The sequence below is a fragment of the Suillus clintonianus genome, assembly GCF_016758775.1.
Source record: "Suillus clintonianus strain FC179 chromosome Unknown DEU56scaffold_93, whole genome shotgun sequence".
Taxonomy (NCBI): Eukaryota; Fungi; Basidiomycota; class Agaricomycetes; order Boletales; family Suillaceae; genus Suillus; species Suillus clintonianus.
The window spans coordinates 31,009-49,448 of NW_024539317.1; the positions used below are offsets into that span (position 1 = coordinate 31,009).

Sequence of the window (18,440 nt, forward strand, 5' to 3'; positions counted from 1 at the left end):
CTGACGATCCAGCCTGTGCAAATTTCACTCGTACCAAGTCGGTCACCGGTGGACCGTAGCCTTCTTGCGTCTGACAGTGGATCTTATCAGTCAGTTACATCCAGTGACCGCTATGGTCGGTCCTCAAGCCTGGATATTTTGCAGCGGACGTCATCGCGTCATCACGTCACCGAGGATCAAGTTTCCCTCGTTGCCGTGCCGTTGCATCTCTGGAGAAACGTCGGGCTTTCCCGTATCAAAAAAAGATTGGTCCTAAGTACTATCCGCGGCAGTGTTTGGTGCCTTAATTATCGCCGCTCTATAGCCGCTCTGCAAAAATCCGACGGAGGTCCTTATTCTCATGATCTGCAATTTCCTGGTGCCTTCGCATACCTGCATATGCTCATAGGACGTGTGCATGTGCATTCAATCACAATCAGTCATCCACATGCAATGAAGTCCTCATGAGCGTCGTCATATTCATATTGCAAATGCCCGGTAACACGAACGCCGAGGCATCACTCTCTCAGAGTGCAAGAGTGGACAACCTCGAGACCGACAACTATCGTACACGCTGGAGCGACGACGCCGAATGATGAGATCATAAGTGTACCTTCGAATAAGGATCGCAACGTGAAATATATAAATTAAGCTCTACACTGCTCTACATGTATGTAGTGCAAGTCCAACTACCTGCCAACATACTTCGTTTTTGTCTAGATGGATTCCTCCGTCATCGTATCAGCGAATAACCGAGTCATGAAATGCCCATTCCAACCCCGCATTGCTAGTAACACCTGACCTACGCAGTCACCAAACCCAATTTGCCTCGTTCCAAGACAGCTTTGAAACCAAAATGTTCCTCAACACCAAAGTTCTCCGTCGGGTTGTACATTGTATGTATGGGCTTTCGCGCGTTGATCTCGCTCAAAACGTGCTTGGCTTCCTCGTCAGCACCTCCGAGCAAGCGATCGATGTCGCTTTCTGTCATGATGGGCGCGTCTGGGGATGTTAGGGAAGGGTCCAATCTATTGAGCTTAGTATGGGATAATTCAGTTGGGTACAAGGAAGGTCCTCACCTAGCTTTGACTGCAGAATGCATCTCGGGGTCAGTTGGTGCAAATAGATGACGACAGAAGTCCATAGTTTTCTGTCAATCGGATTGAGGATGTCGTGGAAGATAATCACAGAACATACGTACCTGGAGTTCGTCTTCCGTTAACGTCTTACCGACGTCTGCAGTTCCTTGTATCACTGCACTGGGGTATCAGAACGTGCGGTGATGGAAGGAAACATCGATTCTCACCCGGCCTGATGAGATCAAAGGCTCTATCAAAATTGTCCTCATCCACGTCGCTCATGACTGGCATAGCCTGATTGCGGATCTGTTTATAGGTGCCAAGGACGACAAGAAGAAACCTACGACACACTGTGTCAGTCGTTATCGCTCCAGTAACCGAATTCACATGCCTCGTGTAAGATGTGGCAATTTTTGAGGTATGCCAACGTTGGGCATCTTCTTCGCTGCAGAGTCCTCGAATTGACGCAGCAATCGTGAGAGCAGCTGAAAGTCCTCCTGTGAAAGCCAAATGAACGCCAGAGGAGAAGAATGGGTCAATGAATGCTTGATTATCGTCAATTGGGAGTAACACAAAACATCAAGAAAAAATACCTCCAGAATCCCCTGCCAGTCGGTAATGATCCCCAGCATAAGAGGGAGCAGAGTAACTGAAATCGCTCGCAGACTTCACAGCTTCCGGTTTACCGTCGTTTCGAAGAGTGGCATTTCCGATCAATTTGAGGACTCCAGGAGCTCTGCTCAAAAGTTCTTCCTTATAATGAGCCAGAAGATTCGAGCCAGATTCTCCTGAGGCCGCACGGGAAGCCTTCTTTTTACGATTGCTTGACTCCTGATCCATCACAATTCCCACAGATGTGGATCCATCGTGAAGAGGGATGAACCAAGCCCATCCAGACTCATCTGCAGACATTAAGCTCAGCTTGACCACTTCGAGTTGCTTTCATACCTTCGAGTGCTTCTACGAAGATAGCATTCTGGCGAGTAGTACCCGGCATGTAACATTCGGTTCCATCCCAGTATCCCCAGCATGCAACATTGTTGAGGGCCTGATTGTAGCGTCTGTTCTTGAGATACTTGGTGGACATGATCCCGTTCCTTCCTGACGCATCAACTAGGTAGTTGAAAGATATATGGCCCTCTATTCCAGTGCTGGCATTCTTCCAGTTGGCCGAAACAGGTCTTTCACCCTCGAACTGAAGTTCAGTGACTCTTATGTTGTCGAACACAGTTGCACCACACTTCGAAGCATGGCGAAACAGCAAATCATCAAATTCTGATCGAATCTGCAAAACGGTGAGACAATAAGCATATCTCCAATACACTACATACCACGTTCCAAGACCCATTGTTTGGGTCCAGCGCGACGAAATCTGTATCTGGAGCAAAATATTAATACTAGTACGACGATGAGTGAGAGTGACTGGGGCTCACATCCTTCTCGCTTGAACTGGTTCAACTTGACTGCGGCACCAGGCTATAAAATTTGAACATCTGATGTACTCCGGCACATTGAAGACTATACACACCTTGGCTGTGAACCCGTAGTTCATGATAGATTCCTCTGCACCAACAAATCCCAAGAAAGGGCGGATCGACGGAAGCAAACTCTCGCCAATGTGATATCTAGCACAATTATACATTAGTGACTTCGTATACCGATGACATATATCATATGCGCTGACCGAGGGAACTTCACAGCTTCGAGAAGAGTGACTTCAAAACCTTCTCGAGCCAAAGCAGCAGCAGCATAACTTCCGGCGGGTCCACCGCCGACAACAAGTATCTGAGTTGAGGTTGGCTGGCCAGTATTTCAGCATTCATAGCAGAAGAATCGATATCAGCCACATACAAGTGTTTGAATGGCCATTTCAGTGAAGGGGGTTGTACAAAAGGGTCGTGTTACTACACATTTATTTATGGTATTTTCTGAAACTTTGTGTCATCAATAGCGCACTGGCAGTGTGATTGCATCCCACTGAGACAAAGTGGGGCACCTGAACTATCTTGGCCACCATGGGTTGGGCGGTTGAATCAAACATCATTTGATCAGAGTTGATGAACAGCGTACTGATACCATCGCGATATTGCATGGGAGCGTGATGAATCGAGAATGGCTTAGTATTGATAGCCACCTGTATAAATCAAGAAAAGTTAGAAGACCTCAGCGACGTGTGACCGCCCTCATATAGTAGGCGTGCCATAATACGATCCTGAGCGAGCAACTCGCTTTCCAGAGCATTCGCTTTTATTGGCTCGGAACTCTGACATGCACTAAGTCTGTAGTGCATGACTTCCAGATCTGACCTCAGACAAATCAACCATCTCGTGTGGGCAATGCTGGGCACACTGACGCGGCGCGCGGCACTGAGCTATTATTGTGTACTATAGCCCGTCGTCTGCCAGATATCTAGTTTGAGTAATTTGGCGATTTGACAAAGTACTGGGGTTCGAAAGCATTGTAAGTAAGAGAAACCCCGATATCGCAGCATCTAACTCACCCTTTTCCTTCATCCAGTCAATCAGATTCACCCCCGACGTACGCGTGTGATCAAACAAGACGCAACCCGTAGAGAATGGGAATGGGATTCATCAACCGGCAGCCTTACGTATACATGATTCAGACTCAGACCTGATAGTGTTTCAATGTGTGATGGCAACTTTGTCCAGAAGTACGACCTCTACTGGACCCTGTCAGCCTTTAAAATTTAACGCATCGCACTCAGAGTGGGTGTGGGTAGCTAAGATCAATCTTGATTTTAAATCAATGATACAGGAGAATCAAAGCGGAGGCAGAATCGGTTGTAACATAGAACGAAAACACCCGCATTGCAGGCACTGCGCTCACACACGCTCACCGAGTATACGCCTCCGGAACTCCGCCTTCGCAGCTATGCTATCAGAATCTGAATCCCCTCGGGAACGAGACTAAGTAAGTATGAGTATTAGTGCCTGAGCGGGAATTTAAAGTCCTGCTCGAAAATATGCAACTCATCATATCAAACGGTTCAAATTGAAAACGTATCAGAACCAAGGACGTTCTGCAAGTTTTTGTCTCGAGAGTTTCCGAAGACCACATGTTGAATATCTTGATGTGGCTCGCTCGTACCTAAGTGGTACCTACATGAACCAACGATAAAACTTGCTCATTCTGACTCACACATCGCGATTCGCCAGTGCATATTAGAAGCGATCGTATTTGATTCTGAGGCAACAGGCTGGAGAATACAAGTCGGAATGATAGGTGGACATGTCGGGAATCCAGGAGGCACTTATACAGTCTTGAAGTCTGAAATAGCGAAAACAAAGTATCTTGTTGGCAACAGGCTACGAGTAGCCACGGTTGGATGCTACAAGCGAAGGCATCAGATTGTCTCGGAAACACTTTGAGATATATGGTGGAAGGACGCACAAAATTGATCATATGCCCACATGCATGAACACTATGCGCTGGTCCAATGGCATGTCCAGGTCCTTGTCACTAGCCAACGACTGGACCGCTCGGTGCAGCGCTCGGGCAGCCCGCTTGGAATCCATTTTGCCATCCCCGCAAAATTTGTTGTAGAATGCCTTGACTAAGTGCTGCACCGTATCATCGTTGACCTCCCATAATGTCCCAACTACACTCTTTATCCCAGCAAATTGTAGGCTAGCCGCCAGGTGTATGACTTCATCAGGCGTATGGGGGTTACCGACTGCGGTTTCACAGGCAGAAAGAAACGCAAATTCATGTCGAGACAAATCCATTTGTGAGATATCGAGGAGTGAAAGCGGTTGGTCGCGCATGAGAAAGGCCGAATCGAAGGGTTCGTCAAAGTTCTGTGTCCCGTGACACGCAAAATGAATCCAAGTATTGTCTCGCAATGCACGCGATGCTCTCGATTTCGTTGCATCAACACTCATTATCTTGGTGAAGGAAACAGTTGGAGGAGGGGGCAAAAGATCCCGCACCAAATCCAACTCAGGCTCCACACCAGCCAAAGGGATTTTATGACCAGGCGGGTGATTCTGACCAATGGCAACAAAGGACACTGGCAGAGATCTATCATGGCTTCTGCGAGCCCTGATCAGGGCGGTAAGCGATGGCGTGTATGAAGAGATATAGAGCTTCGAAAGCAACTGTCCGCCTCGCCTGTATGCGCCAGCAGCGTGCAAGGGCAAGAAATTGAAGGCACCCGAAGGGCACCACCAAATCCGGGAACCTGGTGGTGCAAATCCGCCCAAATTGTCGACCACTGGGCGGACGACGTCGTCCCATAACTCCGTCAAAGCTTTCATGAGGGGCAAGTGGGTACTTTTGGGAGCGGATTTGGGAGTGGTTTCGGGAGCGGGTTTGGGAGCGGCCTGTGGTTGACTTGCCCGTTGGAGTTTGACCACCAAATGTTGGAGTTTCTCCAAATTGATGCGGAGTTTAATGTTCATCGGAGGTTGGTTGTGTGGAACAATAATGGCATCGCAGGACGACTTGCTTGCAACGAGCACGACAACAGGCCCATCACAAGCTGCATATTGAAGATAGGAGAACAAGGGGGGAAGTAGGAAGCGAGAGAAGCCCTCAATTTTCCGAATCTTTTCTACAACTCTATTCCAGTCCTCCACTACACGTCGTTACCGGCTTGCTTCTGCATCTAGAGGTCGGGACCGGATTGCTTCTGCATCTACATCGACTCCCGGGGTTCTTTCTGGATGGTTCGTGGGAAGCGTATCAAGGAGGGAGTTGAGTTCTTTGAACTTCTTCATCAGGGCCACTGCATGATCGCCGCGATCTTGGAGGTTGTCAAGAGGCGTGCGGATTTGTGTCATCTGGGACCATATGACAGTCCTGCCTTGTTCCAACAACTCGACAGCGCGACACACATCACCGCTACGAAGAGCACATGAAGCAGCATCCATGGCAAGCCTATTTGAGAATTTCTTCAGGACACTATGACGAGACGATACTGAAGCTGTCGCGGACATGAAAGCATCCAGAAGCTGCATGGAATTCGCATAGGCCTCTAGTGCAGTATCATGCGAATGTTGATCGGCGTCGCGAGCCCAGCGTAGACTTGCTTGCAGGCGAGGTAGCAAACCTGCAGAGACAACATTTGCTGCTGCCTTGAGATGATGCATGGCAGCAGTCTGACTGTCGGTGTCTTCACCAGTACCGTCAAGTCCCGATCGAGGGAACAAAAGATAGACGGCAGCTAGTGACTGGTGGACATGTAATAGATGAGGATCATGTTACGTCAACGGAGTCAATGCACAACGGAGGTGTTCTCGTGACTCGTGGAGATCTTCTGCATTGCCGCGGTGCTCGAAGCGGGTAGAGAGCGTAGATGCAAGGTTACTTAATAACGAGGGCCGATCTGGGTGACCGACTGGATGTAAAGCCAGCGCACCCCTGAGATGCATGATAGCCTCATCCAGGTCTTGGTGATTGCCTCGGTGCTGGAAGCAGGTGAAGAGCGCAGTTCCAAGGTTATATAATGACTTGAGCCGATCTGGGTGACCGACTGGACGTGAAGCCAGCACACCCCTGTGAAGCATAATAGCCTCATACGAGTCTTGGTCATTGTCCCGGAGCTGGTAACGGGTAAGGAGCGTAGATGCAAGTTCATATGATACCGAGGACCGATTTGGGTGACCGACGGGGTGTAAAGTCAGCGAGTACCTGTGAAGCATGATAGCGTCATCCAAGTCTTGGTTATTGCCTCAGTGCCGGAAGCATGTACAGAGCACAGTCGCAAGATTATTTAATGACGAGGACCGATCTGGGTGACCAACCGGACGTAAAGCTAGCGCGTCCCTGTAAAGCTTGATAGCGTCATCCAAGTCTTGGTCATTGCCTCGGTGCTGAAACCGTATATAGAGCACAGACCCAAGGTTACTTAATGATGAGGACCGATCCGGGTGACCGACTGAATGTAAAGTCAGCGCGTCCCTGTGAAGCATGATAGCGTCATCCAAGTCCTGGTCATTGCCTCGGTGCTGGAAGCGGGTATAGAGCATATTTGCAAGGTTATTTGATGACTTGGACCGATGTGCGCGACCGACTGAGGACACATCCAGCGCTTCCCTAAGACGGGTGATGGCCTCGTCCAAGTCTTGGTTATTGCCTCGACGATTATAGCGAATGTACAGCATTACGCCCAGATTACACTGCAATTGCTCTCGACAATCATGCATAGTGCCGTAGTATCGCAGTGCATCGTAATGAAGGGAGATCACTTCATCTAATTCACGGGAATCATCTCTGTAGGAACACCACTCTACACGGCGAGCAAGTTGATCTGGCGATAACGGAATCATGAATGCAGTGGGCTGCTTCTGATCAAGATCGCGCCCACCCTTGCCTCCAGCTCCATGCAGAGCAAATGTATCGATTGCAAGCAAAGCTGCTCTGTAAATGTGGCTGTTGGAGTGGCAAACATCCAGAACGTCGCTCAGTAACTCTTCGGCCGCATCGGCATCCGTTTCAGATCCCTGTTTTGCGAAGCGGAACAGCAGAGCAATGGCAAGATGAAGCTGGGTGATGGGTCTGTCCGCATGACCATCGGGACGGAATTCAAGGGCGTCTTCAAAAAGAGTGATGGGGATGTCGAGGTCGAGGTATGTTCCAATAGCTTGGTGACTAACAAACTTTGCAGTGGCTAAATTGAACAGTGCTGCAGGACGGCAGGGATGCTCCACGGGGAAGAAATCCAAGGCGCGTTCAAAGTGTTTTATGGATTGGTCAAGATCCCCATTGTCCTTCATCCTGCGGTACTGTGCGAGAAGACGATGTCCGGTGTCCGTCTCTAGTACTGACAAATCCATATCGCCGGATGTAAGCTACGCATTACAGGCTCTCAGTATCAGAATATCAAGCTGCATTGATTACTAACGGTAGTATGAGGACAAACAACTGCATCGGCATTTTCATCAGAGCATCGCTGCTCCACTTTCATGAACAATGAAGTGTACGAGGATACGACTTCATGCTGCTTAGCCCGAAAGATTATAGCTGTGGTACTCGTCAACATCTGTCAGGCAAGATTTACAACAAACGTTACTGACGTGACTTTTCACTGCGATCCAGTAATTCTCCCACGGAGATATTGAATGTGCGAAGGACTTCTCCATGACAGAGCATGGGGTCCAGTTCAAATGAGGCATACACGCTGACCCGAACTAGAGAAGATGGCTCGCATGGCCTAGAGTCCATCTCAATGCCTGCAGTAAAAACGGGATCAAAGACAACTTACAAAAGTATCTGCTCGTTCCATTCGACAACAACCTGGTCTACGTGTACAGGTTTGTTGCTTGTCTGGCACTCGATGCCGTCAGCCTTTACTACCACATGGAAGCCGGCGGGAATCCGTCGGAGACCAAGAGTCAGATCAGTTGCACGAATGGCTTGGAAGAATTCGTCGATATGTGCGGGGTTGGGTTTGATATCGCATACCAGTGATGACGACTTGTTGCACTCCGCGGGGGTGTTCTTGGTGGCTTGCCTCCTCACCCACGGCTGGGAGGGTATCATCAAGTGGGTCCGGCACGGTCGGGAAACGAAACAGCAGAGTAATCAAGGAGTGAAGTGTCATCAAAATGGTTTTGAGAAATCATTGGTACGTGCTGAATGAAGACGGATGGCACATACTGTTCACGGCGACTTGTAGTATTTCATTGATCACGAAGTTTGTCTCGGGGTCCTGGGGGCGTTCTGGATGGCTCAGCTCCTCCAAGGGTGGGGGGCGGTCATCCAGAGGATGAGGGACAAAGTTTGACATGTGGCTGGAGAATGGACACAAACTAACACTTGAGAGTAAGATATGTGAGGTCACAAAATACTAGAAAGTCCTGACGGATTATGAAGGAGGGAACCACAGCATGCACGTGGCATGCAAACCGCGCTGCGATGCGCAGGGCCGAGTTGAATGGGATAGAAGCGGCTCGCATGACAATAAATTATCTATAAATTCATTAATGGGCGTCAGAATCGTACAGCAGAGGCGCCTTGTGGGTCCGCCCTTACCTGAAGCAGCCAACACGAGGAGGCTGCGAGGCTCAAGAATAGCATGGCATTTCAGGCTTTCGATTATCGCGAAGCGCGGCTAGAATGTCACCGCCCTCAGGCCTCAACCCATCCCACTGCTGTCAGACAGTATGTCATGCGAGAAGACAGGAGCTGACAAGAGCTCACTGTCTGCCATGCGGGCAGCACTGGTCCCAACACTTTGCCCAGACAGACAAGGGTTGGCTGTTCCGGGCTCATAGATAGGCTCGGCGCTTGCGACGGAATGGGACAAAGTTCTGCTCAGGTCCTAATGGGTCGAGGCTTCCACTTGCGCGAGCAACGGAATATTGATTGACAGTGTCTGTAAATGTAAGGATGTGATATATGCTGATGTGGTCACGGTTCGTATTGCTGGGGACACCGTGACCGCAAGGCTTGAATCATGAGAATAGTCGAGTGATGATTGTCATAGTTGGTTCAGAATAAGCGTAGTAGCCTTTGAAGCGGTTAATTAATATGGTCACAGCCGACAGCTAGTATCAACATACTTGGCTCTGAAACGACGAGACTGAGAAACGAGGTTTGCATCTTTAGCTGGGATATGTCACGGCATTCAAATGATGGCGGCTGCCAATTAGACTGTGGTCACGAGTCTATACTGCCAGTGTATTTTCAAGCTGGGCGCCTTTGAATTGCCGCCAACATCGCGGGCGGAGTTTAAACTTTAAAGTTAAACGTATCCCAAACTTTGGCCCGTACAAAATTAAGTCATTGCCCGTCGTCCATTCGAGGTCTGGATGTTAACACGCCGCGGATAACTGTGTTTTGAATGTCGTGCTGTATCAAGTTTGGTGTTGAACTTCGAGAAACGAGCCCACGTCCAGCTTCTGGGAAACCCCGCGAATCAGTACGCAACTATCCCCCGAGAACTAGTACTTAACAGCGAGGAGTTCATAGGTATTGCAGACGGAAGTGCCTTGGGTGATAACGAAGAACCACGGTCTGCAAGCTTAAAACCAACGAAGATGCATTTTCAGGCGACAGAACAGTATGTCGTAAAGAATTTACAAGACCTGGAATTTCGCTGGCTTAGTAAGCACTTGCTTGAGCTAAACGTTCTCCTCACGTAAGGTAGACGACATTGAAATACAACTACTGCGCCATATCGCTTACGTAATGTTTCCCACGGCCAAATCTGCCTGTCGCGATTTTTTTTTGGGTTTTACATTCTGTTGCCTTTGTCAAAATTGTATACGCTGCAGTCAATCATGCCTTTCCTGCTGTGTCCAAAGCCTCCATAATGGAATTCGGAAGGACCCGATGTCCATGATACTTCCTCGTGGCCCAAACTGCTTGTGGCCCTGTAAGACCTCTGGTATAGGCATCCATGAACCTCGCGGAACGATTTGCATACCTGGCGACAGCGCCGTAACCGCCGTTAGATGTAGTCATTTGGCTGAATATTTTTTCAGGCTTACCTTCGGATCTGCAATAATGGAATATCATCAAGACACGCACTGACGTGCTTTTCCATGTCTTCCATCTTGTGGACCCTCGGACCCGAGCGGTACAGCAGCTTGACGGCACCCCAATATTGCTCAATAAAATTGAGCTCGCAGTGGAATTTGGGGTAGAAGTCACATACATGTCCGCGGGCAGTGACGAGCTCTTCGAGATGTGATTTGACATTCCGAAAGTCGGGTTGATTGAATAATATGCGACGACAGCAACAATCGACGGCACCTTCAATGCATTTGAAATCTTTGCATTCCACACGAAGCCCTGCTCTCCAGAGTTCGCGCTCATCCAGAATGACCTGCATGCCTTTGAACCACCCAGGCATTGTGGGGTGATCATCCGCGAAGTAAAATTTTTGTTGTGTTCCATCGTGTAGGGTTGTATCCCGCATTTTCGGTCCATTTGGTTGATGTGTCCATGCACGCTTTGGGTTTTTCACCATCTTTCTTGCGCTCGGAGCATCAGGTGCCCGTTTCTGATGCGATGTTGCGTTGTCGAACAAAAACAGGGCTCGTTTGAAACCATGGGTCTTCTCCTCGAAGATGTCGATTGCGTTATCGACCTGTTTCACAAGGTTGTCGTTGTTGAAGTATCCGTCTCTATTTTTACCTGCCTTGAACAGCACTCGGGATTCGCTGGACGCAAAGTTACAATCGAGAATGATAGCGAAGTTTCAACACACCTGTCACCATGCCTCAACTCACCCCATTCTTCAGTCAACATGCCTGAAACCATCAACGAGGGCCCTTCACCCTTGGCCTCTGGTTGCTTTGCATCTTCGTGGTCCCATTTTGTCTGCCGTCTATCATACATCGTGAATGTGGATTCGTCCTGGGTCACTTTGATGAGCGGGTAGATTCCGGCAGCAAGATCAATTCCGGTGGGCATGGATAGGATATTTCCATCACGATCGTAAGTCGTCATCCGTTTTGAATACTCGTTCATGCGACTCAAAAATCCTTTCCGATATTCGACGACATCAGCCCGCTCATGGCCATCAATGTACATTCCTTTTGTTGCCTTCCCATATCTCCACTCCATATTATGCAGCCAACGCTGACCCGTCCGCAGGGTGATGCCAGTCTTCAAGCCTAGGTATTGTTTCATCTCCGGAGTTGCCATAATATCAACAACATCCTGTGCTTTCACGTAGCCGTCCTTCGCAATGCCTTGCAGGTGGAGATGTATTTGTTGTGCAAGGTCCTCGTCTTCAAGGATTGAGGTATTCATCCGGCCATAATTATTGAGCGGGAGAGTCCCGAACCGCATGTAGTCCACAACCCATCTGCGTAAATTTCGTGAGTGATTTACCATCCCTTTTCCAGCTGCTTTTGCTGCAAGTACAGAGCATTTGATCCACCCGAAATCCAGCTCTGGATCAATATACAGATTGATAAGAGCAATCATACTGGTGACACGAGCACGGAAGAAGAGGTCAAGATTATCTTTCTTGTGCCTCGCCATCAATTCAGCCTTGGCTCTTCGCAGAGCTGGGAGATCTCGATGATCCCGAAGTTCGAATGTGGTTGGGAACTCAGGTTCCATATCCGAATCAACTGTGACATCAGCTTGTGGATCTGCGACTTGTTTGGCACTTGGTGAATTCAGATCAGACTCGGAGGACTGAGATGGCAGTTGGGTCTCGACGATCTCTGGATCTGCTGTGACATATCTGGTTCCTTGCACATGGTTGCCATTCGTGATCTGACGGAAAATCAATTCAGCATCGTTCCCATTTCACATCCATTATTTCTCACCTCCGAGTCTTCCCTTTCACTGCTCTCAGGCTCTGTATTTTTTTGGAAGAATGACATTATGGATGGAAATCCAGCAGCCTCCATTTTCTTGCCCTCGAGTCTCTGCCTCTGTTTTGTCCGGTCCGAATTTCCTGTGTAGACAAATTTTCTCTTTGTGGCTGCTCGTCTTTCCTTCTCCTTTCTAACCATACTGTCATGTGCTGCCTGAAGTTTGGCAGTGAAGGCAAGAAGGTCTGAATCTGTTTGAATTTCCTGCATAACCTCCTCCTCATTGTCCTCCAACTCAAGATCAGAAGTGTATACTTCCGAGTCTGAGTCTATTCCAAGGTCTGGTGTGCTTGATTTGACAGATGGTTCCGGTGCTTGGGACTTGGCTTTAGGGGTATTTCCGTGCAGATTTCTGAGCCTATTTTTAATGCAGTTCTTCCTGCGACCCATAGCTATTGAGATTTGTGAGCCAATCTCCCGGTTGACTTTGCGTCGCATTTTTTGGTGGATTATGTAAGATTTTATGTCACGTGATGTGGCCAAATTCTTGACCTCGGATTTTTGAAAACTTGCCATGCTGCATCTAATGACTATTCAAGGTGTTTTGGACACTTTCATAAAAGTTGAAATAATATCATAGGAAATAAATGTTCTTTGATTTTTTGACCATCATATTGTAGCCAAAGGTATCTGGAATGCATTCTTGCATGCTAATAGGTTCTAATGTGCAGCATGTTTGAGAAATAACCTGTGCGCGGAGGTGATACAAAATGTGGCTGGGTTTCAATGTCGTCTACCTTACTACGAGCTCAAACGGCACCCGGGCCTACTAAAGAGGACTTATGTATGTAGATATACTATCACTTCCACTGCAATCGGCACCCCACAGAAGTCGGCACCTTCACAAAACTCGTATTTCTAGCTACTTCAACACAAAATTCTTAATGTAGATACCATTATATCTCTACTACAATTCACTACGAGGTAGAATGGGCATGATTGAAAAAGAATTGAGTGAGATAGTTAAAAGTGCCAAAGTCACGCAAAAATGTCACCTGCCGATGTTGTGCCGTGACGGAGTTTCAATATTGCACACGCCCATTTTGGGAGTGCCAACTTCTGCTGGGTGCAGCGCTGCTGGTCATGGGGCTGGTCCGCATTCGCAAATCCAGCAGCGGTAGACGAGGGAAGCTGCGAGCTTCGTCTGATCCTACTTACGAGTCACGTATTCAGGCTGCAATTCAAGGAATTGCAAATGGCCTGTACAAGTCCATTGCAGCTGCAGCGAAGGAACAGAATGTGAGTCGTGATTCTTCATATGATTATTCACTCAACTGTGGTTTAGGTATCACGTCAGACACTAAGTGATCGACGCTTGGGAGTGCATAAGTCTCGTCGGCTTGCCCACGAGAGCCAGCAATTATTATCTGCTGCACAGGAGGAAACCATTGTCGACTGGTGCAACCTGGCATCCACCTCCGCGACTCCTATCCACCCGGCGAGATTGCGCGCATCTGTTAAGGAAATAACTGGTCGACTCCCGTCACAAAAATGGCACTATGGCTTTATTCGTCAACACTCATCCCTCCGCATATCTCGAGCAAGTGGACTGGATCCCAAACGTGCTCGAAATTTCAACAAGGATACCATCGGGGAGTTTTTTGAGATGCGGAAAAAGCTTGATGATGACTATAATAAAATTCCGCCAGAGCATCATTGGAATATGGATGAGAAAGGCAATCAGATGGGTGGGGGGAGGAAAAATGCTGGCACGAAGTTCATTTTTTCCGCACAAGATTCAGATCGTTATCGGGTCCATAGCGATAATCTAGAGCTCGTAACCATTATCGAGTGCGTCTCCGCTGCTGGTGCTAAGATGCCACCATGGTTTGTCCTTTCAGAAGGACCAGCCCCAGATATTCGGGATCTAAAAGATAAAGTGGGCGGGTGAGTACTAAGCTAGACAAGTGTAGCATTATGCTCTACTAACACTGTCACTTTTTACAGTGTTTTGTTCTCTCCAACGGGATGGACAGATCATGAGATCGCAGATTATTGGTTCAGGAACCACTTTGTTCCTACAGCGGAGAAATACCGTGTTGATCCTGAGAAGCCAATTGTTCTGACTGTTGATGGTCATAGTTCACATGAACAAAGTGCTATCAAAAAGGCGGCTTACGATAATGGTGTCATAATTCACGCCTTTCCATCGAAAACCACACACAAAATTCAACCACTGGACGTGGGTGTGTTTTCTTCCGTCCAGCGTGCTTGGACCAAACATTGTGACAAGCGCCTTGCCGACGGGGTTGAAATTGATCGCTATAATTTTATTCACGAATACATGGCTATTCACCATGTCATCACTCCGCAACTCATCCAAAAAGCATTTAAAAAAACTGGCATCTATCCTCTTAATCCGTCAGTCTTCACAGACGAGGATTTCGCACCGAGCTTGGTTTATTCAACTGCTGCACATCTTCCTCCATCATATCCTGCCACCGAAGTCCCTCCTCCAATGGCAACTCCTTCTGATGTTGTCGAAATTGACGAGTCGATTAGACTGGATGGTGGCGGGGAAGAGGATTCGGAGGACGACAATGTTTTTTTTCCTATGGCCGTCGATGAAGACTTGGACTCTGGAAGTGATGACTCGGACAAAGAATCTGACAGCGACGACTTAGAGTTAGATTCGGATTCGGAGGAAGAAGAGGAGATGACCCAAGATGTGCCGCAGCCCCCTCATAACGATGCCCATGTCACGCCGCGCTCGACATTGCAATTATCAGGCCCCGTCCCACATCTCGTCATCCCCTCGTATGTTCAGGCAATGGCATTGACAAAGGAGGAACTTTGGCACGAGCTCCAGCGCATGTATGAGCAGAATGGGGCATTAGTTCAGACTACTCAGGTCCTGACTACCCAGCTCGATGCTACAAACGTGCACTGTACAATGGCGCAGCGGGCATTGGCTCAATCTCGACTGGAGCTGGAGAATGTGAAGAAAAAAAAGCAGCCAAAGAAATCCGTCAAGTTGCGGGCCCGTTTCGTGACACACCCAGAGCTTGAGGAGGACTTCAACAAGGCAGAGGAAGTGCGGCGTGCAAAAGATAAGGCTGACGCAGAGAAACAGGCCAGGAAAAAGTCGGAAGATGAAGTGCGTCATGCCCAGATTGAAAATGATATCAAGTCGAAGACGTTCGATGCACTCTCAACACTCCGGCGCAAGGACGATTTTATCACACTTGCTGGCGCTCTCAAGATTTCGAGAGATGGGACGGTCGAGGAACTCAAGGCTAGAATCAAAGAGTTTCTCGCGGACACTGCAAATCGGCACTTTGCTGACAACATCAGCAAACTACTGATTTAGCTACAGATCCCCACAGTGTGCCAGATACCACAGAGCTGCCAGATCCCAGAGCCACAGAGTCACAAATTCCCACAGTGTGTTACAGACCCATAGAACTCACAGAGATCCGAGAGCCACAGAGCCAAAATTCCCACAGTGCGTTACAGACCCACAGAGCTCACAGGATTGAGCACAAAAACTTCACCAAGTCTTTTAATTAGCTTAACATTGATCTTAAACCTTAGTATTGACTATGGTAGACCGTGGGAACTTTTTCGAAGAAAATAAAAGTTGTAGCCCTTGTCAAGGGTAGTCTATCCATAGTCTCACAACATTTTGTGGTCAAGATCCTAATGACTTACAAGCAAAATACTAGAAAGTGGTGTGTTCAAGAAAGCAACTTAGCCGTGGGAACATTTTTCGATGAAAATCAAAGTTGTAGTCCTTGTCAAGGGAAGTCTATCCATAGTCTTATGATTTCAATAGGTTAAGATCCTAATGAGTTATAAGCAAAATACTAGAAAGTGGTGTGTTCAAGAAAGTTCAGGCACACAAGTAATGTGTCTAATATTTGCTTATTAGGACTAGGAATACCAATAAGAATAGCATAGTAAAGAAAGACTTATGAATTTCGAGTTTTTGATTATCAGAGACTAGGCAATACCAATAAGAATAGCATAGGAAAGACTTATGAATTTCGAGTTTTTGGTTATTAAGACTAGGTAATGTGACTTGAGAAATGGTATATATATCATTTTGAGTGAGGTATAGGAAAGCTACTATGGTGTAATGGTAAGTATGTTGTTGTTGATAAATAATTCTGAGTGCATGAGGCTTGAGGTCACCAGTTCAATTCCTGACATTGGCAATTAAAAGTGTCAAAAAAAGCGAACTTGTTTTTATTTGTTTACTACCTGAAGCTTTGGCTCTGTCGGAGCTGTGGTACTGGAAGCTGTGGCACTGGGAGGTTCTGTGCAGTACTGTACAGAGTGGGGAGGCTCTGTGTAGTACTGTACAGAAGGGACCAAGCTGTGGTGCTGTGGCACTGTACAGCTCTGTACAGAGCTGTACAGAACATTGTAGTTTGCTGATGAATCCACGTTTTTCTGCGCTCTTCCAGATGGGAAAAACACATTCGAAGAATTCAGTCACTGCGTCGTCAACAGGACAAGCCAGTAGTAGCACTTCGCGGGACAATAGCGCTACCTCGTCCAACACCATGGCTTCCAGCAATCAAATTTTCACCGCTCCCACGCATTCTTTCAATTCGACTTATCCTCCGCACCTTACCAACCAGCCACATTTTCATCAATTCTACGCTAATCCAGCTCCCCACACGCCACCTTACCCTACAACGCAGCATAATCATTCATCTCGCAGTCCGACTCCCATTGCATCATCATCGAACTTAGAAAGACAACCTCATCCATACAATGTACATGGCCTTCCTACACATCTCACTCAATTCTACTATAATTCTAATGATGGTTACCCTCGTAATTAGATATATCTACTTAGTAAATACCATACCTGCTCGCTCACGTCAAATAGTAGCAGACCTTGCGCTCTTACCTGACCGCCGAGCTGGCTTTGAAACCGGCATATGTGACATGTCGTGACTTAGAGTGACATTTGCGTGACTGCCGACTTCTGTGGGGTGCCGATTGCAGTGGAAGTGATAGTAATAGGCGCCATGAAGATGTAGAAATCCAGAGTAGTGGTAACCAGCCTGGGGCTACTTGAACATTTCGATTACCTGTAAGCGGCACATGTGTTTTCTGCATTTGCCAAAATTTCATGCAACGTTGATCGCACACTCACTTATAAAGCCCTAAACTGAGCGCCACTGGACGAGCTGAGCGGCGTTATGCCAGGCCGCTTGTATTAGCGGTAAGCACCACAGTTCGGGCGGTATTTGGGTGACAAAACGTGAGGCGAGCGGGAAACCACAACAGAAAAGAGCATGAACGCAAGGTGAAAAGGAGAGTGTCGAAGGCAAAACATAAATATACAAAAAGCCCTGTAAGACAGCTTGAAGAGAAGTAAGCAGAATCGCTCTTAGGGCGCCATCCGCAGGGTTGGACACCATATTCCCAGATGCTTGACATCGTACAGTGCATCCACATCTATTAGAAGCACTGATCCCCCGGGCGTCAGTAATAAGCCTGCTGCCATCGACTGCCAGTTGGCTGACCTCAAGTCGCTCGTCTTCAAAGGAGCTAGGGAGCTAGCGACTGCAGGAGCTTGCAGACTGTCGATATGCCTGAGGTACTCCGTTTTGCATCGCATTCAATCGAGACGCTGATCGATTCATGGCCACAAGAAGACTGACTGTAGAGTATGGGTTGACCATGGCGAGGCTGTTCGAGCGGTGTTCACTGCTCACTGTTCAGTAGATGAGGATGTGGGAGTCGGAGTCTGACGAATTTATTCTGAAGTTCCGTGCGCACGTGATTCCCGAGCCTGGACGCGTAGGGTTTAAACTTTAAACGACTCGGAGTCCGGACGGTTCAAATTCCCCACCAACAAAATGGTGCAATTATAAGCTCGAAGGTTACACCTGGTGTAAGGATACACGAGGTTGGTGACCAGGTCTTTCCTGGTACGAGATCATGGTATGGATCAGCAATTGGGACTTGCGTAGGCTTTGTCCTCAGGTTCTGGGTCAGTGCCATGGCACAGCTGTTCTTGCATGCTGGGCAGCACGCATTTTCTCCATCCCGAACGTAATGGGAGATTCTGAATAGGGCTGTCCTGCACCTTGGCTGCACCGCTGCCGGTCATCTTTTCGCT

At 48.0% G+C, this 18,440-nt stretch overlaps 3 protein-coding genes across 3 annotated transcripts; all 3 read right to left on the reverse strand.

The window, feature by feature from the left end:
* Positions 1-608: 608 nt before the first annotated feature.
* DEU56DRAFT_588449 (putative halogenase) lies at positions 609-3,230 on the reverse strand. Its single transcript, XM_041346951.1, has 12 exons — positions 2,910-3,230; positions 2,743-2,858; positions 2,587-2,683; positions 2,492-2,534; positions 2,390-2,436; positions 2,007-2,343; positions 1,652-1,960; positions 1,450-1,603; positions 1,286-1,398; positions 1,181-1,233; positions 1,059-1,129; positions 609-1,007 (listed from the first exon to the last, which is right to left on the reverse strand). Exons 1-12 carry the CDS (start codon positions 2,925-2,927, stop codon positions 782-784), a joined length of 1,584 nt encoding a protein of 527 aa, XP_041204250.1. The 5' UTR covers positions 2,928-3,230; the 3' UTR covers positions 609-781.
* Positions 3,231-4,477: 1,247 nt separating this feature from the next.
* DEU56DRAFT_759514 (CHAT domain-containing protein) lies at positions 4,478-9,293 on the reverse strand (the record flags this gene model as incomplete). Its single annotated transcript, XM_041350328.1, has 11 exons — positions 4,478-5,639; positions 5,670-6,243; positions 6,439-6,622; positions 6,824-7,870; positions 7,924-8,042; positions 8,096-8,232; positions 8,284-8,434; positions 8,484-8,546; positions 8,679-8,812; positions 9,054-9,076; positions 9,222-9,293. 11 exons carry the CDS (start codon positions 9,291-9,293, stop codon positions 4,478-4,480), a joined length of 3,666 nt encoding a protein of 1,221 aa, XP_041204251.1.
* Positions 9,294-10,833: 1,540 nt separating this feature from the next.
* Positions 10,834-11,771, reverse strand: DEU56DRAFT_703926 (uncharacterized protein; the record flags this gene model as incomplete). Its single annotated transcript, XM_041347358.1, has 2 exons — positions 10,834-11,188; positions 11,236-11,771. Coding segments are annotated over 2 exons (891 nt in total), but the record flags the coding sequence as incomplete, so codon positions are not given.
* Between the last annotated feature and the right edge of the window lie 6,669 nt (positions 11,772-18,440).